The sequence below is a fragment of the Labeo rohita genome, chromosome 25 (assembly GCF_022985175.1).
Source record: "Labeo rohita strain BAU-BD-2019 chromosome 25, IGBB_LRoh.1.0, whole genome shotgun sequence".
In the NCBI taxonomy this organism is placed as follows: domain Eukaryota; kingdom Metazoa; phylum Chordata; class Actinopteri; order Cypriniformes; family Cyprinidae; genus Labeo; species Labeo rohita.
Window position 1 is genome coordinate 5,402,692 of NC_066893.1, and position 26,853 is coordinate 5,429,544.

The window sequence follows — 26,853 nt, forward strand, 5'->3', positions numbered from 1 at the left end:
CATGAGGACTGGGATATTTCTGTGAAAATTTAATTATCTGTCGCAAACAAGGAAGCTGAGGTTTTGAATACTGCAAATTTAAAAGCTATTTTAGCAACATACATCCCTAAATGACACAGACTGTTATTACCCACAGACCGTTTATGCATGCAAAGTCTGATTAGATGAAATTTATAGCTGTTCAAAGTCAGAAAAATTAAAACAGATGAAAAGCTGGAATACATATTTGAATAAATATTTAAAGTATTTCCTCTGGTAGAGGAAGCGCCTGTACGCAGGCTCAGTGCCGTCCACCTGTTGACTGACACCGTGAACGAGCTGCTGTTTGGAGAAACTGGGTCAGGAACTGTGCCTGGAGTGGGAAGCACATCGTACCTTAAGCGATTCTTTCCTTGCCAGCTTCTCCGTGGGCGAGGAAGACTCCTTCTCCAAACCGATAAACATCCTGGATTCCGACTGTATCAGAAAAGAGACGGCAAAACAGAAAACCCCAGAAAAAATCCATTTAACTTTCATTTTAAGTCAAAACTCATCCTGTTAGCTTTCTTCATACAGAATCCCGGGCTAAATATGATGTGACGTGATGACATTTGAAGACATCCTGTTTCATTTCAAATGGGATGACTCTAGAAAGGCCCACTATAATAATTATGTTAAGAATATAATTATATTATGTTAGTGTAATTATATTAATACAGTAATTGTAAAGTAAACAAAGCTACGTTCGGCCACAACTCTTTCACACTAAGAGCAAAAGGCAGCAGGTGAAATGCAGCAGGTTTGTTTGGTCAGCTGTGGGTGTCAGTTGAAGATCAGACCAAAATATGGAGAAGACAGCTTTCCTCTTAGACCCAAATTAACCTCTAAACTAGATCATGTAACAGCAGAGTCAGTGGGAAAAACAACTTTAAGGCTATTTTGCTACAACAAACAATCAATAAAATCAATAATGAAGATCATTGACTGTAAATTTCATTATTAATTATCAGACTCTTTGTTACAGCAAAAAACTGAATTTTAAAATCGGAAAAAAAGCATTTTTATCAAAGAAAAAATGCATTTACTATGCATTTTATTGCTATATTTATATAATGTTAGCATTTAATTTAGCAAAAGCAATTAAATGTCATTGTTAAAAAATATTGTCATTAAAATCATATATCTAAAAATGTTAGTAGTTCATTAATAGTTACATAGTTCCGTTATTTAAATGTGAAGATTACATATGAATGAATTATTGATTATTCTATTTTTATTAAGATCATGTATGTGTAAAAATGTGATAATTGAAAATCACTTCAAATTGTAATTTTTATAGACAAAAAATATAGATTGATATAATGTATATTAGGGGTTGATGATTATCGGCATGATCAATTATCGGCACCGATATTAAGCGTTTTTATGGCTGACGGTATCAGTCATTTTAAAAATTTGTTGATAAAATAATAAAAAGCACTTTTAAAGAATTTTTGTCAGAGCCCCTGCCATTCTTAATTTTAACATTAATTTTAAACCAGACATATATTGGTTCAAAATATCGGTTATTATATATTGGTTTAAAATATCGGTTATTAGTCCACTTGATCTGTAATACACATATCAGTTGACCTTGACCCCTAATATATATATTATATATATATATATATATATATATATATATATATATATATATATATATATATATATACACACGCATTTTTATGGTTAACCGGTCATTTTCAAAACCGATTTGCCGATAAAATAATTTTGTAGCATCTAATGAATTTTTTATTTTTTTTGTCAGAACCTTTATTATATGCAATCACAGATGGGAAGTAGCTAAGTACAAATACATTGTTACTGTACTTAAGTAGATTTTTCCGGTATCAGTACTTTACTTCACTATTTATTTTTCTGACTACTTTTTACTTTTACTCCTTACATTTTTTTCACAAATATCTGTACTTTCTACTTCTTACATTTTCAAAACAGGCTCATTACTTTAGTTTTAATCTACATTTGGTGGATCACCATTCGATTACGAATCTCTAAATCATGAATCGGTTAGTCTGTACTGGCATCGCGATTCGGCGTCTCCACCAAACGGTTTCTGTGGAATGCAGCGGATATGGGAGGCAAAACTATTGAGCAGGACTTCAAGTGGAGGTCAGTTTAATCTGTAAATAGGCTACTGTGGTTTTGTCTTTGTTTACTTTGTTTACTAACTGCTAACAACTCTGCCAGAGGATTATTAATAGGCTACTGTAAACTAAACTAAACTAAATTACAATTACTCAAAACACTGTAAAGTTACAGTAGTAATTTAGCTGGTTGTTCGGCCTTGATACATTCATTAGCTAACAAAATTTTAAATGTAAATTATTTTGTATTAATGTGTCAATATGACTTGAGGTCCAGTTATATATATATATATATATATATATATATATATATATATATATATATATATATATAATGTATATATATATATTTAATTAGAGGTAAACCATTTTTCAGGGCCGATACCAATTACAGATCAAGTGGACCAAAAAGTGATATTTTGAACCAATATATATCTGGTGTAAACTGCATACAGAGATGGCAAAAGTACACACATCCTTTACTCAAGTAGAAGTACAGATAATCAGGTTTAAAAATACTCTGGTAAAAGCAGAAGTACAGACTACACTTTCTTACTCAAGTTAAGGTTAAGAAGTATGAGCTCAGACATGTACTTAAGTAAAAAGAACCCATTACTACTACCTGTTTTAGTGTCACGCTGGTAACTGGACCTCAAGTCATATTGACACATTAATACAAAATAATTTACATTTAACATTTTGTTAGCTAATGAATTTATCAAGGCTGAATAACCACCAAATAGAACAGGGCAGGACTGGGACAAAATTTCAGGCCGTTGGCATCTCACACTCATCCAGGCCATCCCATACACCCACAACAATTTCTGAAACCACCTATTTTTGGTATGGCTATTACATTTAGAAAAAGGTTTAAAACCTAATAAAAACCTAATAATTAAACAAAATAATTAAAGGTTCTCTCTTGAACTGCACCTTCATTTCCATTTTCCTTGTCAGTCTCTTTATTTTCCATGATATCTCTCTGCATCTCATTTAGTGTGTGTTTACTTTTTTCCCACTAATTTTCTTGTACCTGTCACTTTTCCCATCAGCCATCTACTGTTATGAACAGAACTGTCTCCACCTTCTTGCAAAACTACCACCTTATTGTATTCGGTTTGCAATAACATAACTTTATTTTAGTTCAATTTTAAAGTATCACATTATGACCATGTGTTGTTTTATTGTAAAATCACTTAAAAACTATAGATTTAGTAAAACTATAAATGAAAAAATGGCCTAAATGTCAAAAATAGTACAATAATAATTACATTATGACAATATATATATATATATATATATATATATATAAAATATAAATTATCCACAGATCCATTAGTACAATAGTTGTTAACTTCAGCTGCAATGCTAAAAGCTTCTTTTTTAGATTTAAGCAGACAACATGCATTAATGCTGCATTAGATCTTTGTTTCTTATAGTTTAATGTCTCATATGGGCGAATGAATGAAGGCTTTTACTGTATATTCACCCATTAAAACCACATGATATGGACAGATGCGCTTTATACGTGCCTGAGACATGAGCTCTGATTTACTAAAAGCTTTTAGCGCACAGAAAACGGTTTGGAGAGTGAAATGCATACCGGACACTGTGATTGGTTGAGTTCTGACATGCACTAATTGCAGGTCATTTCACTTCCTCTACATTTGCAGAGGTTTAGTGAATCCTTTAATCTTTCATTTAGCAGCATTCAGAATAAACACTCGGGTGAAAGATTAACTTGTAAGCAGTTAGTAGGTACAGGCTATTCTCTTTCCCATCTGTATTATAATGGCATCATATTTCATGCATGCAGTCAACAGGAAGCTGAACGCACCGCGCTGCTGGGCGAGCGGACCGGACTGACCTCGTCCCTCAGTAAAGGCAAACCATTCCTCTCCGTTTCATTACCTGCAGAACACACACATGAACACGCACGCGCACACACACCCACACCAGTACACAAACACAGCATTAATATAAATATCAACAAATCATGGATATATGTTTGTGGCACAATAATAATTATCATGTCAATACCAGCATATCATGACACCCCTAATTAACACAATAACTATATTTCATTTTTGAAATACCAGTATTCGCTTGTCACGAGTCACCGCTTCCATATCCAAACACTCTAACAGATGCCACAAGAAAACAACAAACGGTCCTAATATACACTCACAATGTGATATAACATTATCAAAAAAAAAAAAAAAAAAAAAAAAACGCCATACCACAATCCCTGATAGCCAGACAATGAAAATAAAAAAATATATATTTTGTGTGTGTTTGAGACGCTGTGAGCATGGAAACTGTAGTGTACACCATAAGTTTGAAAACGTTTCGCTTAAATGTTTAATATGAATAAAAAGTGCTCATATATATAGACAGTATTCTCAAGTGAAATACGTTGAGGCTTGGACCCGGAAACAGCATTCATTGGGCGGATTACGTCATCAGTTGACAAGCAAATAATGTGACACCCCTAATTAACATGACAACGACATTTCATTTTAGAAATATTGCGACAATCGTCAATACCGGTATATCATGACACCCCTAATTAACACAAAAATGCCAATTAATTTTTTTAAATATCAGGATAACCGTCAATACGGTACATCTTGATATTCCTAATTAACGTAACAATATTTAATTTTTGAAATATCCAAAAATCGTCAATACCAGCATATTGTGACACCCCTAATTAACACGGTAACAATATTTAATTTTTAAAATATCATGATAATCGTCAATACCGGTATATCATGACACCCCTAATTCACACAAAAATGGCATTTCATTTTTTAAAATATCACGATAACCGCCAATACAGGTATATGTTGACATTCCTAATTAACGCGATAATATTTCCTTTTTGACATATCACGTTAACCGTCAATGGCATTATATCGACACACCCCTAATTAACATAATAATGATATTTCATTTTTGAAATATCATGATAATCGTCAATACCCCTAATCATGACACCCCTAATTAACATGGTAACAATATTTAATTTTTAAAATATCATGATAATCGTCACACGACACCCCTAACTGTCACAAAAACGCAATTTAATTATCTTAAAATATCACGATAACCATTAATACGGTACATCTTGATATTCCTAATTAACATAATAATGATATTTAATTTTGAAATATCACGATAATCGTCAATACCAGCATATTGCGACACCCCTAATTAACACAGTAACAATATTTCATTTTTAAAATATCATGATAATCGTCAATATGGTACATTGATACTCCCAATTAACATAATAACAATATTTCATTTTTGAAATATCATAATAATCATCAATACCAGTATATCGAAACACCTCTAAATAAGGCAATAACGATATTTCATTTTTTAAATATTCAATAATCGTCAGCATATTCTGACACCCTATTTTTTTTTATATCACAGTAACCTTCAATATCAGTATATCTTGATACTCCTAATTAACACAGTAATGATATTTCATTTTTTAAATATCATGATAATTGTGTTTACCAGTATATCACAACACCCCTAATTAAAACAATAAAGATATTTCATTTTTGAAAAATCACAATAATCATCAATACTAGCATACTGCGACACCCCAAATTAACACAATAACAATATTTCATTTTTTGTGACATCCTAATTTAACACGGTAACAATATTTAATTTCTGAAATATCACAGTAATCGTCAATACCAGTATATTGCGACACCCCTAATTAAAACGATAATGATATTTAATTTTTAAAATATTTAAAAATCGACAATACCAGTATATTGTGACACCCCTAATTAACATATTAATATTTTGTTTTTGAAATATCACAATAATCGTCAATTCAAATATATCGTGGCACCCCTAAACAAGATAACGATATGTCATTTTTGAAATATCACGATAATTGTCATAATGCTTTCACACATTCAGGAATTGAATGGATACCTGGGCTGAGTGGGTACAGCTCATTGTCTCCCCCATAGGACAGGTTGCGGGTAAGCATACGCGGGTCAATCTTGGGAGGGGACGTCGCTGTGGGACAGAGAGAGAACCGTCTGCGGAACAAGTTCTCCTCCTTCATTGTGCCGGCCAGTCTGTCCACCTGGAGCAGAAACAAGGAATGTCAATATAGTTTGTAGCAGCATAATGCGCTGAAATACTAATGGATCATCACACACACACACTCAGAGAGAGAGAGAGTAACGCTAATGCAGCAATGTTATGCAGTCCTTGTCCTTACAGAGGTAATATATAATCAGCAAAGCAAAGTGGGTGTGTGTAAGTGAATGCATGTGTCTGCGCCAACTTGGATGAAAATGCTTCCAGAAAGCTTATGCAACATAAAAAACTGATGCTAAATGAGAAAAGCAGCTGAGAGAATATAAATATATTGTCGAACTCTGTAAATGTGAGTTTGCAGACTGAACTGATTCTAAAGAGACAAAAAAATGGTATAGAAAATAATCTATCATCCACCCACTTTTTATCCATCTATCCATTTATCTCTATCTGTCCATCCACCTATCCACTTATATATTTATCCATATATCTATTTATCTATCCATTCTTCCTACTTTCTATTATGTTGTCTCAAATGACTCTCATAAGCGTATTATTATAATCAATCATTCAAAAATGATTCCATCCATCCAATGATCTAACCCACTATCTATTCATCAGTCAATTAATACAACTTTCTATTATGTTGTACTAGCAAATGACTCTTATGAGCCTATTCTTTTAAGGATTAGTTCAAAGACTCATGAACCTTTAAGTCTGAATCAGTTCTTTACTAAAAAAACATTAATTTAAAAAAAAAAAAATCAAATCAAATGACTTACTGCAAGGTTTTTATCCATCCATCCATCCATCCATCCATCCATCCATCCATCCATTTTATCTATTCATCCAACTGTCCATCCATCCATGGATTTATCCCACCATCCATCCATTCTATTATCTATCCATTGTCTATTCATAAATCCATTGTCCATCCATCCATCCATCCTCCATCTATTCATCCAACTGTCCATCCATCCATCAATTTATCCAACTGTCCATCCATCCATCCATCCATTTATCCTACCATCCATCCATCCATCTGTCCATCCATCCAATTATCTATCAATCCAACATCCATCCATCCGTTGGTCCGTCCATCCATCCATCCATTTATCTATCTATCTATCTATCCAACATCCATCCATCCATTTATTCATCTATCCATTAATTGTCAATCTATCCATCCATCCATTTATTTATCCATCGATTGTCCATCCATCCATTTATCCATCATCTGTCCGTCCATCCATTTATCTATCCATCCATCCGTCCATCCATCCATCCATCCTTTGTCCATCTATCCATCCATTGTCCATCCATCCATCCATTTCTCTATCTATTCATTTATCCAACCATCCATCCATCCATCATCTGTCCATCCATCTATTTATCTATCCATCCATCCATTTATCTATCTATTCATTTATCCAACCATCCATCCATCCATCATCTGTCCATCCATCTATTTATCTATCCATCCATCTATCCATTTATCTATCTATTCATTTATCCAACCATCCATCCATCCATTTATCTATTTAACCAACTGTCCATCCATCCATCGTTTTATCCCACCATCCATCCATTCATCCATCGTTTTTTCCCACCATCCATCCATTCATCCATCGATTTATCCCACCATCCATCCATTCATCCAAGATCCATCCATCCGTCTGTCCATCCAATTATCTATCCATCCAACATCTAGCCATCCATCCATTCATCTGTCTGTTGGTCTGTCCATCTATCCATCCATCCATCCATCCATCCATCCATCCATTTATCCATCGATTGTCTATCCATCCATTTATCCATCATCTGTCCGTCCATCCATTTATCTATCCATCCGTCCGCACATCCATCCATCCATCCGTCCAAACATTCATCCATCTGTCCATCCATTTATCTATCCATCCATCCATCTAAAATCCACCCATCCATTTATCTATCCATTCATCCAACTTCCATCTGTCCATCGCACATACATCTATCAGTTATCTCTTTATATTTAAATATTTTAAACCTTCAAAACTACATAATTTACCTAATTAGCTAGATGCATTCTTTAGATATTCTGGTTTGAAATGTAGGGTTGCAAAATCAAAGGCTTTATGTTACATAATATGACACTAATCAAAGGAGCAAATCTAAGCAACATGGGTGTTTAGTTGCAGAGCATCTGAATCAAATTCCCAGCATCATTCCTTCTCATGAAAAGGAGCTAAAAATAGTCTTTCTGCTGCAGTGTGGGTCTGAGGGGGGTGTGGGAGCCGCCGTCTATAAGGTGCACAGTTACAAACCCCGCACCTCTCTGTCTCTCACTAGAGCTCTGCAGCGTAATGAACCCCACCCTGCATGTGGCCAGGCAGTCACTGCAACCAATCGCAGCTCAGAACCACAGCTGGAGGGCAGGGCGGGTGGATTCAATTGGCCGTGCATCTGGCTGCTGTTCAGTTTGCTCTGTTTACAAGACTATGACTGCCAGAGAGACGTAAACACATCCTGAATAGACAAAACAAAAATAACACCTGCAAAAAGAATGAAGAACGAAGAAAGAAAAAACAAGAGAATTACAAAACAGATCTCAATGCAAAATGTGCAATTTTTTCCACTTTGACTTTCTTCCATGGAACCATTCCATTTTTTTTTTTAAGAATATCCTGGCTGCTCTTTTCCATAACATGGAAATGAATGAGGACCAGTGCCGTCACCCTCCAAAATTTAAAAAACAATTCTCACATAAAACATCCTGAATGACTCTAGAAGTCTTGGAGCGCACATGCTGTGATGTGATTTTAGTTCGATCTATTAATTTATTATAAAGAAATACACTAAAAATGCAGTTGACACATACTGTACAATGACTTCTGTATACATTTTCAATGATGAGCATGTTTTTAGATTATGCATTAAAACTTAATGTAATATTTTTGGGAGCATAAAGTTAAAAATGTAAAGGCAACACAGCTGTCCTCATAATAATAAGAAAGAAATGTATTAAAAAATAAATTTATGAAATCTTAAAGTAGTTTGGCACAATATTTTATTACTATTTGACAAATTAAATCACTTTTTTCCAATAAAACTGCTTATAAAATATAAACACTGTCCACCAACATGCAGAAAATGTATGTATTTATTCTAAAAATAAACTTTTAATGCAACCAACAAAGCTATATTTTACACCCAGCAATCACTAGCATTTAATGTGTCAAGATCTTTAAGTCAACTCAATGCAACTCCCCAAAACAATAATTTCTAATAAATAATAATCTATGATATTTGCACAAAAAACGTCTTGCAAAATACATTTTAAAACATTTTAGAAAATTTTAGAGAAAGACAGTTTAGACTCAAATGTATTCCAGGATAAAATATTTAACTTCGTGGTTACACCAGATGGCATTTGTAGAGTTCTGAAATGTAATTAAATCAAAACCATATGAAATGAGCATGAATACAAAACAAACATGTTTCTAATGTTAAATGAAGACTTTGTGAATCTCTTTGTGTGCGGCTTAAAGGCCCGGCTGATGAAGCATGTGGCATTTCATGGTCTTATTAAGCATTTCAAAAGCTCATTTATTGATTTGACACTTCCTACACCGAAACGGGCACGGGTAATAATGATTGCAATTCTAAATTTAACAAAATGTCACACTCAATTTTAGATTGAGACGAGCAAGCGCATTATTAGGAGCTGGCGTATAAGAAATCCAGTGGTGGCGTGCAATAAAAGTGCCAGGGAAATAATACGCTGCCATTATTCACACAAAAACAGCTCAAAGTTTTACAGACAAGCCATTCATTTTTGGTGACACTCTTGGAGGTTCCATATTTACAGACCAAAACTGTAACATAAAGCTCTTTCTGTGTGAGCTTGTTTCACGCAAACAGCATATACCCATTGTTTAGATGTTTCCATTCATAACTGGCAGCCATTGTGATGTTGATGAGGGTTTTGACCCTGCATGCTTGCACTATGATCTCCTACAGTAATCTTTTAACAGAGCTGAGTAAATGAATAGTAGAAAAACTGAGCAGAACCACGAGAGCAATGCCAAGCCACTGTCGGCGCAGTCTAACCATCGTCCTCCTGTGACCCGGCAACTCTGATTTAAGGTCTGGCACTCCACAGCAGCTTCAAAACACTCCCTACTGAGACTTCAGAAGAAAACAACCCTTTATCCTGGCAGCTGACATCTTTAATCGCTTCTTAACAAAGCCAGCAAAGAGACTAAATCCTGAGAGAGGTTGACGAAGCTTGCACAGCTATGACAACTGAATGGATCTCGGTGTAAAATTTCCAGTGAAGTTAGATACTGGGAGTGCCAAAACTTTTGCACCAATGCAGTTCTGTATTGCGGTCAGTACGTTAGCAAAATATTTTCAACCAGGGAGCCTAGTTTCTTAAATCTAAGGCTGGGATTGTTGCTCAAATGTTATTATTTGACATATTTATATTTAAATCAATCTTTTTCCATTCTTGTAAAACACATACATGGATTCCCTTTTCTCTCCTGTTTTATTTTCATTTTTAAAAATGAAATGGACATCTATAACCCTACAATTTGTGTTATATTACCATGACATTACATTTTAGAAGATTGGTTAACTAGGGTTGCCAGGTCTGCATAGTAAAACTAGCCCAATGGCCAATTAAAAACAGCCCAAAAGCAGCACTGACCATATACCAATTATCAAAACTCAAAATATTAAAATCCCATACCTTTACAGTCAATATTATGCTAACTGAAAACCACAAACACATCTCAAAGGCTCCCAACCAGTGGCCCTTCTTCACAAAATGTAACATCTAACATAGTTTTATCATTTGTGGATTATAAATATTTTAATGCAAGCATTTAAGTCAAATATACGTAATATGTCAAAACTTTAACCCGTGTAGAGTAAAAAAAAAAAAAAAAAAAAAAGAAAAGTTCACCAACTTGGCACCCAAGATTTAACGCTGCTTTGTGGATGTTAACACAAAAAGCTAAGGGAGTGACGATAAATTTAACTTACATTTTTGGAAAGTTTATGTATTGCGTTAATGTATTTTTTCTTTTTCTATTGAAGCATACTTGAACACAAATAAATGAATAAATACAGTAGTCAACATTTGAAGTGGATCAAAACCATTGATCAGAGTTGTCCTAAAGTCAGAACAATACCCGTTCTTGTCTTAGGACAACATTGATGAACTTTTTTGATTCACTTTAAGTGTTGACTACTGTATTTGTTGTAGTTTCCATTCACCACATATCCCAGAAATGTGAAGATCTGATTTGTAGAAATTAATAAAACCTAACAACATTGCATTCTTTTTCTAAATCACTGATGCTATTAATATATCCAAATGCTACAACATGTCTTAGCGCTCTTATACTCTTGTACGGTATTGGCCTACTTGCATCAAGGTTTTTTGAACACACTCAAATGCCACCAACAAAATCCTAAAGAAACTATGGATTTTCTCTGAGCCAGTCAGTGAGAAAACATGGTGGACTAGCTGCCTCAGAGCTAGCTTTAAGTGAACCCATTTTAACCCCACGTTTTCACCCATCCAATATCCATTTGCTTTGTGACCAAATCCTTTTTGACAGTTGAGTGAAGGTCTGTTTGTGAATCAATGGACCACCGGTGTCTGGGCAGACTTCACGCTTGCAGGGTCCAGCTAATCTCCACCCTTACTGGGCTTTTAATCCAACTCCTAGCACTGGATTTAAGGCCTGGCCAAATGACCTATTTACTGATGTTGGCAGCACAGCAGCAGACAGAGCATAGCGTATCTCACGAGACAAGGTCCCTGACATACATCGCGTGGTGACCTCATTTCCATTATACAGGGCTTTAGCTGCATGAGGTGCAACCGGAGCTGCCACTCAAGCAGAAAAAAACACATGGGACTGCATGAAACATAAATATAGGATGGAGACCTTGTGATGTACAAATAGATTTAATGGTTGGTTAAATAGTGAAGGGAATGTCAATGCTACTTTGACAGTAAAGTCAACATGAAAAACAGATCTTTCCCCATATAGTGGACTTCAACCAGAGCCAACGGGTTTTTATTCTGGAACTGAACTAATCCTTTAATACACATTCCTGATCTTATCATGCATGATTAATTGGTGCATGTTATTTCAAATGTACAGTTTTTTTCAAAATGTACGTAGCTTGATGTGCCTATGAAGCAACTTACTTTTTCAGTTGACATCACTCTAATCCATTACTTTTTCTACCCCATTTTTATATATTAATTTATAATTATCATTAACCTTTTAGAGAGTCATACCACATGACATACACCCTGATCTGATCTTAAAATATCACTTTAAATTAAAACACCAAAGTTAAGAGACTTATTGAGCTTAACAAACAGTCGCAAGGGTCTGTAGGGGTTCTGCGAGTTGGTCGCACCACATGACATTTTTTAAATATTCATAATCAGTGAAAATATCTCTTTTGTGAAGAAATGAATTCTAAGAGATTATGCCAAAGAGTTTTATTTTCAAGAATTTCATTCTTTTAATAGGGCTTTTTAAGGACAGTCACACCACCCTGACACTTCATGCGTCCCAAAAAACAGCTAAATGAGTTCTAATACAGAAATTAAAACATGTTCATTATATAATAAGTGTTTTCAAGTCACTATGTATGAACTGCATTTTTAAATAAAATAATGGATAGGACAAAAAATTGCATCAACAATATATTGACCTATGTAACACCTAGTTTTCATAATCCGTTATTCAAGATGGAAAAATTACTTTGTTGTCACGGAATACCCCCTTTTAAAGGATTTTACTTTCAGAAAAAAAAAAAAATGAACATAAATCCTGATAATTTACTCAACCCCATGTCATCCAAGATGTCTATGTCTTTCTTTCGTCAGTCGAAAAGAACTAAGGATGCATGCGCATCGCAGAGCTAGTGCAGGGCCAGCATTTGTGGTTAAAAAGTATATAAATTGTAATTTTTTTGGAAAATTACGGAGCGTTTAGCTGGATAAAACCCTTATTCCTCAGCTGGGATCGTGTAGAGCCCTTTAAAGCTGCATTGAAACTGCAATTTGGACTATCAACTCATTGGCCACCACTGAAATCCACTATATGGAGAAAAATCCTGGAATGTTTTCCTCAAAAACTTTGTGAAGAAAGAAAGACATGAACATCTTGGATGACACAGGGGTGAGTAAATTATCAATACATTTGTATTCTGAAAGTCACATCACAAGGAAAATGCAAGTTGTGTTTCATGTAGAGTTGCAACAAAATCCACAATTATCGATAATAAAGATATTTGATAGTGAGTTTGAGTATCGATTAATCACATCTATGTGCTGTGCATGGAAAATCATGAGCATATGATAAGCCCATCGGCATTAAACTATATGAGTTTCTTTGAAGTGCGTAATATAAAGCATAAAATACAGAAAAAAAAGGCTTTTTAATTCGATTAATTGGAAAATAACTGACTGATTAATCAATTCCTAAAATAATCATAAGCTGCAGCCCAGGTTTTAGGCTGACTTGGCCAAAAATAACACTGCCTTTTTTTATGTTGCAAACGGTTTTAAACAACTAGAGCAAGGTATTGGATTTCTTACAACAAAAACAACTAAAACTCATGATTTTAAACTGGTTAAACTGGCTTTTGACTTGACACTGCTTCAGTTCATAGCAAAAATAAAGGCGACACCTTCATGTAAGTGGTCAAGTGTGACTGAAGTTTAAGTCTGAAGGTTCTCAAGTGTGCTAAAAGGAGATCAGGGTGGTATTTTCAGACCCTCACATGGGGAAAGTCTAAAAACACTGGCTTCCCACTGAGCACTCTCTTTAAATAGACTGACAGCATGGCCTCCGCGCTCTCAGCTCCACTAATGATGTGTTCTGCCTCGTGGGCGACCGTGACCAATAACAAGGTCACTAAGGGCTAGCTTGTACCTTCATCCTGGGGGCTGGCAGTGCTCAGTCCTACTTTCTTGTCTGAGAAGCAGCAATTACAGTTCCTTGAGAGGCTTGATTGGGTGCTATTCAGGGACACAAGCACTAAAGGGACTGAGCAAATGTTGTTTTTGAAGGCCAGGGTAACCCTTGACCGCTGTGACTAAACTGCCAAAGCGCCTGGACAAAGTATCCTTAAGAAGTCTGGAAACAAAGACAAGTTTGGAAATTATTAAAAGAATAGTTGACTTAAAAAATAGAATAGTTCCACAAAAGTCTGTCATTATTTAGCCTTCCTGTTGTTTCAAACCGTAAAATAATTTCTTTGGTTTGAGTCAACTGGATTTCAGAATTGCATCAGTCTGAATGAATCATTCAGGTTCTGATTCACTGAACAGAACTGACTCAAAAAAAATGAGACATCATTACTCTAACTAACACTCTGTCATCATTTACTCACACTAAAGTTGTTCCTAACTTCTATGAGTTTTTTTCTTCTATTAAACACAAAATTTATTTTGGTGGTATCTAAACAGTTAATGATATCCACCGACTTCCATAGTATGGAAATAAATGGCTACTGGTTACCAACAAATTTCAAAACATCCTCTCAACAGAAAACAGAATCCCATACAGATTTAGAACAGCAAATGACAACAGAAGTAAATAATGTGAGGACAGAACGTAAATATTTGGATGTACCATCCCTTTAAATTTGGCTTTTCCCACACAAACTTATCACTCAGCTTCAGAAGACATGAAATATGATCACATTAACTACTTCAGTGATACTTTTATGTCCTTTTTTAAGTTTAAAAGCTCTACACAGGTAACAAATTTAGGTTATAAAAACATTGCGGGAACATTGTTTTGAACGTTTTCTTGCTGTGATTATAACGTTATTTAAAGGTTATAAAAAAAGTTTCTTACATCGTACTAACTTTATTTTTACCCTAAATACTACTTGAACGTTTATTTTAATATTCTAAGAATGTTCAAATGTTCAGTTTTATTCTTGTGATTATAATGTTATTTAAAGGTTACAAAAAGTTCTTAGAATGTTTAATAATTACAAATAACATCATAAGGACGTTCCAAAAATATTGTTTGAAGAACATTTTGAGAACGTATATCAAATCAGAAATTAGTTGTAAGAACATTCCATAAATATTACTTTCAGAATGTTATTTTACTTTAAGTGTCACGCCTCATTTTTGAACATAGACGTGAAAGTGCATCTGAACTTAAATTGTTATAATTCATGAACGCTTTGGAATATAGACATAACGTTGGACTCTTTTTAAACATGCACAAGTTTTAAATTTTATATAAAATAAATATTTTGCATAATATTTTGGAATCCAAAATTGCTATAAAATTAAAGCCTTGTGTCTAAATAGATTATGTTCCAAATTTGAAGTTGATATAAAAAAAAAAAAGAGGTTCCTGTAAGTTTTTATTTAGGGTGTTATACCACAAATAGCCACTGGGCAACATGCAAATTCCATTGAATTATTTTGTCTAAATTTCTCTGTCAATATTACTCCTATCACAAAATGATACCACCAAATATGAACCCCTGAGACTCAGACCTTTTCAACGATATGTATTTTGTCAAGATTATAAAAAAAGTTTTGATTGTAAAATACTGTAATACATTTTGTAATATGACACTTGACACCACCCACTAAATATAACATTACTTGAGTGATTATTTTATTATTCCAAGAATGTTAAAATGTCCAGTTTTCTTTTTGTGATTATAACTCTATTTAAAGGATGCAAAAACTGTTTTACATTAGCCTTCTTTTTACCCAAAATATAACGTTACTTAAACGTTTACTTTAATATTCTAAGTATGTTGACATGTCCATTTCTCTTCTTGTGATTATAACATTATTTTAAGGTTACAAAAAGGTTCCTTAGAATATTCAACAATTACAAATAATATCACAAGGACGTTCCGAAAAAACTGTCTGTAGAACGTTTTGAGAATGTATATCAAATATGAAATTAGTTATAAGAACGTTCCATAAACATTACTTTAAGAATGTTTTGTTTTATTGTTTAGAAACAAATTTTAAAATTTCCAGCTATCTTTTCATGATTATTTAATGTTATTTAAAGGTTACAGAAAAGTTTCTTACATTATTCTGGTAACTTTATTTTTACCCAAAATATAAAGTTAATTTTAACCTTTTTTTAACCCCTTAAGTGTCACCCCCAATTTCTGAACATTACTTAAATTGTTATAAGGTGAGGTTCCTGTAAGACTTTATTTAGGGTGTTCTAATATAAATAGCCACTGGGTGCCATGCAAACTTATGATTTTTTTTTTTTTTTTTTTTTTTTGATGCATTTGTGACAAAAATGTCTAAATATCTCTGTCAATATTACCCCATCAAAAATAAAAATGACAATTTTGACATTTTGTCAAGAATTAAAAAAAGTTTTGACTGTAAAATACCTTCATAAATTTTGTAATATGACACTTGACACCGCCCACTAAATTTAACATTACTTGAATGATTATTTTATTCCTCTGAGAATGTTAAAATGTCCAGTTTTCTTCTTGTGATTATAACGCTATTTAAAGGTTACAAAAAGTTGGTCTTTTCTCACACACTTACTGTATAACACAGATTCAGAAGACTTGAAATATGAAATATGCACGAACTGGTACATTTCTGACCTTTTTTAAAGTTTAAAAACCTCTACCCAGGTAACAAATTTAAGTTATAAAAACCTTGAAATGTTTCTAAAATGTTTGTTTTGAAATGTTTCTAAAATGTCTAGCTATCTCGTCATGATTATCTCGCTATTTAAAGGTTACAAAAAAGTTTCTTACATTATTCTACTAATTTTATTTTACCCAAAATATGTTACTTGAACATTTATTTTAATATTTTAAGAACGTAAAAATGTCCTGTTTTCTTCTTGTGATTATAACGTTATTTAAAGGCTAGAAAAAGGTTCTTTAGAATGTTCAACAATAAGAACGTTCCGAAAATGTTGTTTCAATAACAAAAGAGAAAGTATATGAAAAATTTGTTCTAAAAACATTCCATAAACATTACTTTAACAATGTTTTGTCTTAACAATTGTTGAAACAATATCCCCTGAAATTTCACAGTTTTGAAGTAGAAATACTGAATAATCCAGAAATTTGTGTTTACAACTTCTTTACAGTGTACATTCCTTAACATTTCTCCTTTTGCAACCCATAGAAAGTTTGGAGGAACAGGTTTGGAATGACACAAGGGACAGCAAATAATTACAAAATGTTCACTTTTGGGTGAACTTTTCTCTTGAGAAAAACAACTCAAGACTGAAGTTTATATTTGCTGTGTTTTGAAACTAGGCCTACTGTGGCCACTGCTGAGGTAAAGCTTTTAGTCTAGGAGTTTTATTTATTCATTTGCGCGTGATGCATTAGAGACCAGCTAATGGTGGCGTGTCTGTACCTCAGTGCTATTTCGAGCAGGTTGCAGCGGTTGTGTCTTTCCATCATAACCCTACATCACATCACACACTCCATTTAACACAGACTTTAATGTGTCTTATGTAGGTCAACGCAGATGAACGCAAATTTAAAGACTTCCGTAAAAGACCTCCCTCCCTCTCCCGCCGCCCCACACAGCCTCATTTCTGCAGTTTCTTGAGGTTTCTGAAATTACACCTTCTTTCTTATCGGCCCCGTCGGCACTAATTACAATCAAGGGCAGCGCTGCACATAATCAACATCTGATTACACATGTCTGGATTATAGAGACGAATACCCTTCATTTCACTCAGTACATTCGGTACAGTCTGGAGTGTTTTAGTTCATTCACTCCATTTCCCGTAACCTTTAGTTATCAGGATACTTCCGGAGAATGTTATCAGTGCATTCCAACATTGTTGATAAAATGCAAATAAAATAACAAATCAATAAACAATATGGCTTCTAACCACGACTGTTTCTATTGCACTGATGACTTTTATCATTTATACCTTGCTTATAAATAATAAATATTATATGGTTATATTATAACATTATTATGTTATAATTACTGATTAATAAAATAATAAAATAATGTTACAATGACAAAAATCCTAATATATATATATATATATATATATATATATATTATTTTTATTTTTATTTTTTATTTTTTGCAATATAATTTTATATTTTAATTTCCAATGTAACATTAAGACAATTAAAAACAGCTTCTCCAAATTCTCATTACCATCATGCATTTTTTTTCAAACTTACTTGTTTGTTTGTTGATTGGTTTGTTTGTTTTGATTTTTCAGTAATCAATTTCAAGAATAAAATAATAGAATAATGTCACAGGAGATGCTAAAAATCTTAGATAATGATTTATTTGTTAGTTAAAAAATAAAATAAAATAAAATAAAATAATTTCTTTTGGCTTTGGTGTAAATTGTGACATGGACATGTTAATTTGAAAATTAAATTAAATTAAATTAAATTAAAATTTCTTTTGGTTTTGGGGTAAAATACAACCTGGACATCTGACGTTTGAGAATGAAATGAAATGAAATGAAATAAAATGAAATTAAGTTAAATTGTTATTTCTTATTGTTTTTGGGGTGAAATATGACCTGGACGTGTTAAGTAATTAAGTAGCAAATTAAACAGTTTGGAAATTAAAATATTAAATTAAATAGTTTGAAAATTAAATTAAATTAAATTAAATTAAAATAAAATAAAATAAAATAAATTATTTATTTTGCTTTTGGGGTGAAATATAACCCTCTTTGTTTAAGAATTAAATTAAATTAAATTAAATTAAATTAAATTAATTTAAATTTTAAATTAAAATAAATTACATTTTAAATTAAATTATTTCTTTTTCTTTTGGGGTGAAACATAACCTGGCCACATTCATTTGAGAATTAAATTAAATTAAATTAAATTAAATTAAATTATTTTTCCTTATTTTGGTTTTGGGGTAAATTGTGACTTGGACATGTTAGTTTGAGAATTAAAAATAAATTAAATTAAATTAAAATGTCTTTCTTTCTGTTTTTCTTTTGGTTTTATGTGAAATATGACCTGGACATGTGCTTAAATATTTTCAAACAGTTTTCAAATATGACCCATTAATAGAATTTCCTAACAGCATCTGTTTCTTAACGTTTTGGTGACACTAATAGGCTCATGAAAGTGCCAAAAGACCGATAAGACATTCTTGTCCTCTGATGGAGTCAGAAGGGAGTATGTGCACACGCAGCACTGACACCAAATTTCAGATCTTCCTAGAGAAAAGGACAGTCTTCCTGCAGCATTAGATTAATATGAGGTTTGCACATGTGCAAGTGCTGATAGAATAATCCTGCAAATACCAGCTCGACTGTTAAAGCAGAAGATGGATTACCCAAATGTGATGGTTTATAATCTGACCTGAAAGAGGACAAATGCTAATGGATGTGATCACTGATGATTGTCTTCAACGTGATGGAAAAAACATCAAGATATTGACCTTTACCGTCCTTTTCCCAGAGTGCCATATGTCTATTTCTGTCCTGATGTCCTCTGAGGTTATTGACTGAATGATGGTCAATAGAGACCAGCTCTGGGCTGCAAAAATTAACACAGTCATTTGGTTTTAGAGACCGCTAATGTAGCTCCAAGTGTAGATAAGAGCAAATGCATGTGGGCGGACATTCAATTAAAACATTAGTGGAGGTGGAATTATGAGCTAGAAACGTCTCGCTCCTCTCAGAGACGTCAAATCACCTGCTCTGGTCCCTCGTTTGAATAATTGATTCAATGACTCACTCATAATGATTTTACTTTCTTCATTGCTGGATGAATCTTTGAATGAATCTCTTAAAAGAATGATTCAATGACTCACTCATGAGGACTCACTTGTTTAGCATTTTTTAACAAATCTTTTGAAAGCATGATTCAATTTCTTGCTCATAAAGACTTCACTTATTTCATTACCGAATGAATCAGCATTTTTTAACAAATCACTTGAAAGCATGATTCAGTGTCTCCCTCATAAAGAGAGTCACTTGTTTCATTATTGGATGAATCAGTGTTTTTGAAACAATCTACTGAAAAAAAAATGATTCACTGACTCATTTATAAAGACTTTACTTGCTTCATTGCTGGATGAATCTTTGAATGGATCTCTTAAAAGAATGATTCAATGATTTACTCGTGAGGACTTCACTTGTTTTATTACTGGATGAATCAGCATTTTTTAACAAATCTCTTGAAAGCATGATTCAATTTCTTGCTCATATAGACTTCACTTATTTCATTATTGGATGAATCAGTGTTTTTGAATGAATATCTTAAAAGAATGTTTCAACATCTTGCTAACAAAGATTTAACTTGTTTCATTACTGGACGAATCAGCATTTTTGAACGAATCTCTTGAAAGAATAATTTAATTACTCACTCAAAGACTTCAATCATTTAATTACTGGAAGAATCAGTGTTTTTGAAAAACAAATCTACCGAAATAAAATGATTCAATGACCCACTCCTAAAGACTTCACTTGATTCATTACTGGATGAATCAGTGTTTTTGAACAAATCTACTGAAAAAAATGATTCAATGACTCATTGATAAAGATTTCACTTGTTTCATTACTGGACGAATCAGCATTTTTGAATGAATCTCTTGAAAGAAAGATTCAATGACTCACTCATAGAGACATCCCTTGCTTCATTACTGGATGAATCAGTGTTTTTGTATGAATCGCTTAAAAGAATGAATGAATGAATGTCTCGCTAATAAAGACTTCACTTGAATCTGCATTTTGAAAAAAAAAAAAAAAAAAAGAGTCTTAAAAAAATGATTCGGTGTCTCACTCATAAAGACTTCACGTGTTTAATCACTGGATGAATCAGCATTTTTAAATGAATCTCTTGAGAGAATGATGCAGTGACTCACTCAAATATTTCTCTTGCTTTATTACTGGATGAATCAGTCGGTAAACAAATCTCTTGAAAGAATGATTCAATGACTCAATGATATCAAGACTTCACTTGTTTTGTTACTGGATGAATCAACACTTTTGAATGAATCTTTTAAAAGACTGATTCAATGTCTTGCTAATAAAGACTTTACTTGTTTCATTACTGGATGAATCAGCGTTTTTGAATGAATCTCTTAAAAGAATGAGTCAATGTCTTGTTAGACATTCACTCTATACATCACATGCTTCATTCCTAGGTGAATCAGGGCTTGTGAATGAATTTCTTGAATGACTGATTCAATGATGATTACAATTTTTTAACAAATATTCATGCAGCTAAACATGGGATTCTGAAACTGATTTTCTTCCTAAATTTGCTCCTTCAAAAAAAAAAAAAAAAAAAAAAAAAAAAATTAGAGTGTGGAAAAGAGCAGCTTGAGTATTCTACTAAATATCTCATTCTTTGTTCTTCAGAAGAAAGTCAATCATATGGGTTTGAAATAATATGTGGGTGAGCAAATGTATTTAATTTTTGAGTCAACTATTCCTTTATCTAAGAATAAGGTCAAACGGATAGTTGAAGTCAGTGTTTTAATGATCTAACAATCAGTTACATCAGTCATGAGTCATTTTTGGCTTGCAACCACAAGCCAGTTAAAAGCCAGAGCTGCTTGATAACAACAACACTGATGATAAAATGGGGGTGTTTCTCCCCATTTCCAATTATAAAAAACATCACCAAAGTACGGTCATTAAAACATTACAAAGTGATAGTTTGTCAAATAATAGCTCACTATACTATCATTAAATGAGCCAACCCTGTGTAGAGGCCTTTTGAGTGAGCTGATAGCTGTGATGATTCAATTAGAGATTCTTACAATAGAAAAGACAATGATAGTTTGTTTAAAAAGTGATCCAAAAATATCAGTTTGAAAATCTGGGACGTTAAAAGAGACCTACAGACCTCCTTTTACTTAAAGGGATAGTTACTCGACTCACGTAATTGCAAACGTTCTTTCATCTTAAGATCATTTCAGAATATTTCTAATTTTTTTCCATACAATGACAACACTGATTGAACCCCATTGACTCACCATGGAGGTTTGTAACGACATAAGAGTGAGTAAATAACAAAATAGTCCTTGTTGTGTGAGAGATTCCATTAAATACAATAAAAACAACTTGAACTGGAATGGTGATTGCTGAAATTCCCAAGTCAACGACCCCGTCTGCTAACCTATCGCACAGTTATTCTAAGTCTATCAAGGTCAAATCCGTGAAACCTTGACCAAGTACTATAAAACTTTGTTAACATAACACAAATCATGTTTTCTTGGTCAATGATTAGATGTCCCATTTACACGCAACAAAACCAACATCCAACAAAAACAAAACATATTCACGGCTGACAGTAAATCCTGGAGGAACCTGGATTCAAAATGTCTTGAGGTGTTAATTATGCTTGGACTGATTCAGCTCATTCATTGTTCCTGACATTGTTTCCCCTTCTGACTTCCTCCAAAATGTGCTCATGAGCAAACAATAGCAGCGAAAACCGTAGGGTGCGATAAGCTTCATTTTAAAAACAAGTTTTGATAAAATAAGCTGCAGAGAAAATCAGAAGCGTTTCTCAATCCTGTGAGCCGTATGCAAAACACTGAGGGGAAACGCAGCTGCCGGCCCCCTCTTATTCCTCTGATAGGCTGAAATGGCGTCTGGTGATATTTTCTCATTCAGCCAGCTCATAAGCAAAATTGACCTCATGTATCTCCACACCTTTAAAAAACAGCTCTCTGCTGCATAAACGCAAACATCGAACCGGAGTTCAACTAACTTGAGAACTGAATTCATATTATTCCCTTGGGAAGGGAGTGATTCATACTCCCCACTTTTGTTGAACTGGTTGGGATGAATGCCATTATTACTGCTGGTTATTTTACTTTGAACTCAACTAAATATCATCATACCAATTAGAGACTAAGGGTGTACTCACACTAGGCATGGTTGCCGTGAACGGGCCCGAGTACGATTGTCCCCCCTCCCCACTCCCCCTCTGGCCTGCACTCACATAGGGTTTCAGCATTCGTGCCGGGGCACGCTTACGTCATTATGGTACGACGGTTTCAGGATAAACAGGAAGAGCGGCGCTCTCGCTGAACGCAATGGAGTCCATCGCTCTGGTTACTTTGTGGGTAGTAATTTTGAGTCGTTTGGTCCGCGGTTGTCCACAGCCCTCTCACAGCCTGTTGCTAAACAGGTCTATCGCTTTTGTGGCACGAAAATTTTCACGCAATCGTGCTGCTCGTATGAGGAGGTTTGCAAGGTACCAGCTGAAGTGCAGCAAGGACTTTGCAGCTTTGATTACCGACTACAGTTCCCATACATCGGAAAAAAAATGTGACGTCACGCGTCCTGTTCCGTGCTCCAGTGCGGTTAGCGCTCACACTACATGCGAACCGCGCTCGAGTCCAACTGAACCGTGCTCTGGCACACCTCTTCCAAGCAGGCCAGGGACGGCTAAACGAACTGCGCCCGGGCACGGTGCGGAGCACTCACATTAGTCAAACGAACCGCGCTTTGGTGGTCGAACGCACTCGGGCACGGTTCAGACTGCCTAGTGTGAGTACACCCTAAAAGGGTTTGATCCCAAAGATGAGCATTATAAATTTCACTTTGTTGTGAATATCACTGGAAAATCACCTACTGCAGTGTGTGAATTATGCAATGACTTTCAAAGGAGTTTAAAAGAATTTTGGCTTTTAAAATTAATTAATTTTAAGACGTGGATATATATATATATATATATATATATATATATAAAACATATATAATATATATTATAACATAACATATAACATAACATCACATAACATCACATAACACAATATATTATCATATAGTATAATATAACATAATAATGTGTTTTTACTTATATTATCTCTATATTTTTTTCCAACAAAATTAATGTCAGAACATGAAAGGTCTTAACATAAGCCAAAAAAATAAAATAAACAATAAGAAGAAGAAGAAGAAAAAGAAGAAGAAGAAGAAAAAGAAGAGGAAGAGGAAGAAGAAGAAGAAGAAGAAGAAGAAGAAGAAGAAGAAGAAGAAGAAGAAGAAGAAGAATATATATTACATTCAGTTTCAGGATCAACTTTTTTATTATTAATATTTTTCATGTTCTGACATTATTTTTGTTTAAAAAAAATAGAGAGATAATATAGGCAAAAATACAAGGTTTGGTAATAAAATAATATAAAATAAAATAAAATAAAATGTTTTTATTATTACTGAACCTTGTGTTTTTACTTATATTATTTCTATATTTTTTCTAACAAAAATAATGTCAGAACATGAGAGGTCTTAACATAAACATGCCAAAATAATAAATAAATAAATAAATAAATACAAATATATAATATAATATAATATAATAATGCAATATAATACAAAAGATAACTTTTATTATATTACAACTTTTATAAACATTTATTTAAGAAAAAATCAATTTTTGAATGATTTTTCATGTTCTGAAATTACTTATTTATAATGTCAGAACATGAAAAAAAAAACACCCAATTATTATATTTAAATTTTAAATGCCATTATTTATGCTTACATTAACTAAAAACATCACACAGAGGATGATTTTCATTGCTGTATTTTAAAAATGAGGATTACACTTATTTTGCATTACAGTAATGAGAATGACTTTTTTTTTTCATTAAAGTAATGGACATTTTTGGCAAACATGCTTAATTGTCACTCTTAATAGTCCTAAAATCAATTTAATATTCCCAAGCAAAATAAAATTTGGCATAAAAAAAAACAAACAAAAATGATCTGAAGACCATGCAATGTAACATCAATAACATTTTAATCTCTAAAGAATTACATAACATCACAAGAACACAATTGAAACCTAAAATAGTTTCCTATAAAACAGGGTTCTTGCTGAAACGTGCTGCAAAGTACTTTCATTTTTGCACTCAAAACACTCTTATATAATAATAATACAATGAAACACAATAAACTATCGGTTTTACTCAAACTCAAACAACTCAAACTAGATGAAACAGAAGCTTCACAGACTGTGGTTTACACCAGGTTGCCCTTTAGAGCAATCAGCGTTCTTTGCTGAAATGACGGTTTGTGGGAAAGCACAGCTGACCTCCCTCTGTACATCAACTCCCAACGGGACGTTACTATACTCAGCCCCTACCAACCACACACACACACCGCTGCAGAGGTGCGCCCCTGGTGTGTTTGTTTACACTCCGCGCTGGTTGCCAAGGTAAACATAAGCGGGGAGGGCTGGTGAGCAGCAGCGCCTCTGGCACAGGGGTGTGCGAAACCCGTCCTTCGCCCCTCTGCATGTGCACAATGTCACATGAGATCACTGTACGGAGTACCGTTACTGTCACTGAGGAGACTTTGATTATGAGCCTCTTACCAAACCTTAAGAGATAGTTCACCCAAAAATAAACATGTTTTCATTTACTCACTCTAAAGTTTTTCCAAACCGGTGTGAGTTTTAAAAAAAAAAATGTTTTGAAGAATGTAGCCACAATAATTACTTCCATGCTATGGAAGTCAATGGCTGACATCAACTGTTCAGTTACTAACAGTCTTTAAAAAACATCTTATGTGTTTAAGAAAGTCAGGTTTGGAACATGAGGGGGAGTAAATAATGACTCTTTTCTTACCTGATGGTCTTTGATTATATTTCTTGACTTTAGCGCTTCAGCTATCTGATAACTTGCATACAGGCTCTTGGCACAACTGCCTGGATTTCTTCTTCCTCATAATTCATCTCTTGTATGTTTATGTTTTCTTTCTTCCCTTAGCTTGTTCCGACATAAGGAGGAGAGAACAGACTTGTTTACCCTTCACGAGGCACAGTCAGGCGTTAAGTACAGACTTGATCGGAGTGTTTATGTACCTCAGAATATCTAGTGGGGCCAATTACAGCTCAGGATGGCCCGATCTCTGAGGAAGCGTTCTCCGCCACGGCACAAAGATCTCTATTTCTAGACGGCATAACATGAAGGGAACGCTCTGATCTGTTTAGTTACTTTGAACCTGTGACCGATTTTGGATCACGCTCAATTTCACTTGCTAAATAAGAGTCATGGAAAAAAACACGACTAGATTGTTTGGGCAGATTCAGAGTCTAAAACAGATAGCTAGCGTAAAGCACTAGCATGAAATGTTTGTTTACTTAAAACATAAAATACATTGCGGGTATGAATGTTGCTGTAATGTGTGCTAAATATGCTAATCCACAACTGTAGCACTTATAGGTTAGTCATGCAAATCTTCACAACTAGGTTGTACGGGCAGAATCAGAGCCTAAAACAACTAGCTAACATAAAGTATTTAAGTTTACTTGCATAAAATATGTTGTGGGTATTAGTGTAATGTTGCATGTTTGCAAACAGCTAGTCTGAAACATTGAGGCATAACACTCATTCTGAGTTGTGTGCGGTTTTATTTTTAGACAGAGCTTGCTAGCATTAAGCACTAGCATAAACCGTTTAAGTTCACATACTAAAAACAAGAAAAATATGTTGTGGGCATATAATGTAGCATGTATACTAACTACTAGTTTGAAATGTTGAGCTGTAGCACTCATTGGGTTTAATTTAGAAAGGTCACTTAAGTTTTTAGTCATGGAAACAGCTAAAGCACTATCAGGAAACATCTGTGTTTACATTTAACAATTTAATTGCGCACTAATCTGTCACTGTTAG

At 33.8% G+C, this 26,853-nt stretch overlaps 1 protein-coding gene across 2 annotated transcripts in view; it reads right to left on the bottom strand.

The window, feature by feature from the left end:
- osbpl5 (oxysterol binding protein-like 5) overlaps positions 1-26,853 on the bottom strand; it is a 62,863-nt gene that overhangs the window by 26,915 nt on the left and 9,095 nt on the right. The window contains exons 1-4 of one of the 2 annotated variants that reach the window (XM_051099294.1): positions 25,807-26,117; positions 6,090-6,246; positions 3,961-4,034; positions 376-456 (exon numbers count right to left, since the gene is read on the bottom strand). In XM_051099294.1, the coding sequence (XP_050955251.1) occupies positions 376-456; positions 3,961-4,034; positions 6,090-6,225 (291 nt within the window). In that variant the 5' untranslated portion in view covers positions 6,226-6,246; positions 25,807-26,117. Of the gene's footprint in view, positions 1-375; positions 457-3,960; positions 4,035-6,089; positions 6,247-25,806; positions 26,118-26,853 lie in introns of those variants that run through there. The other variant, XM_051099293.1, reaches the window with a different exon arrangement.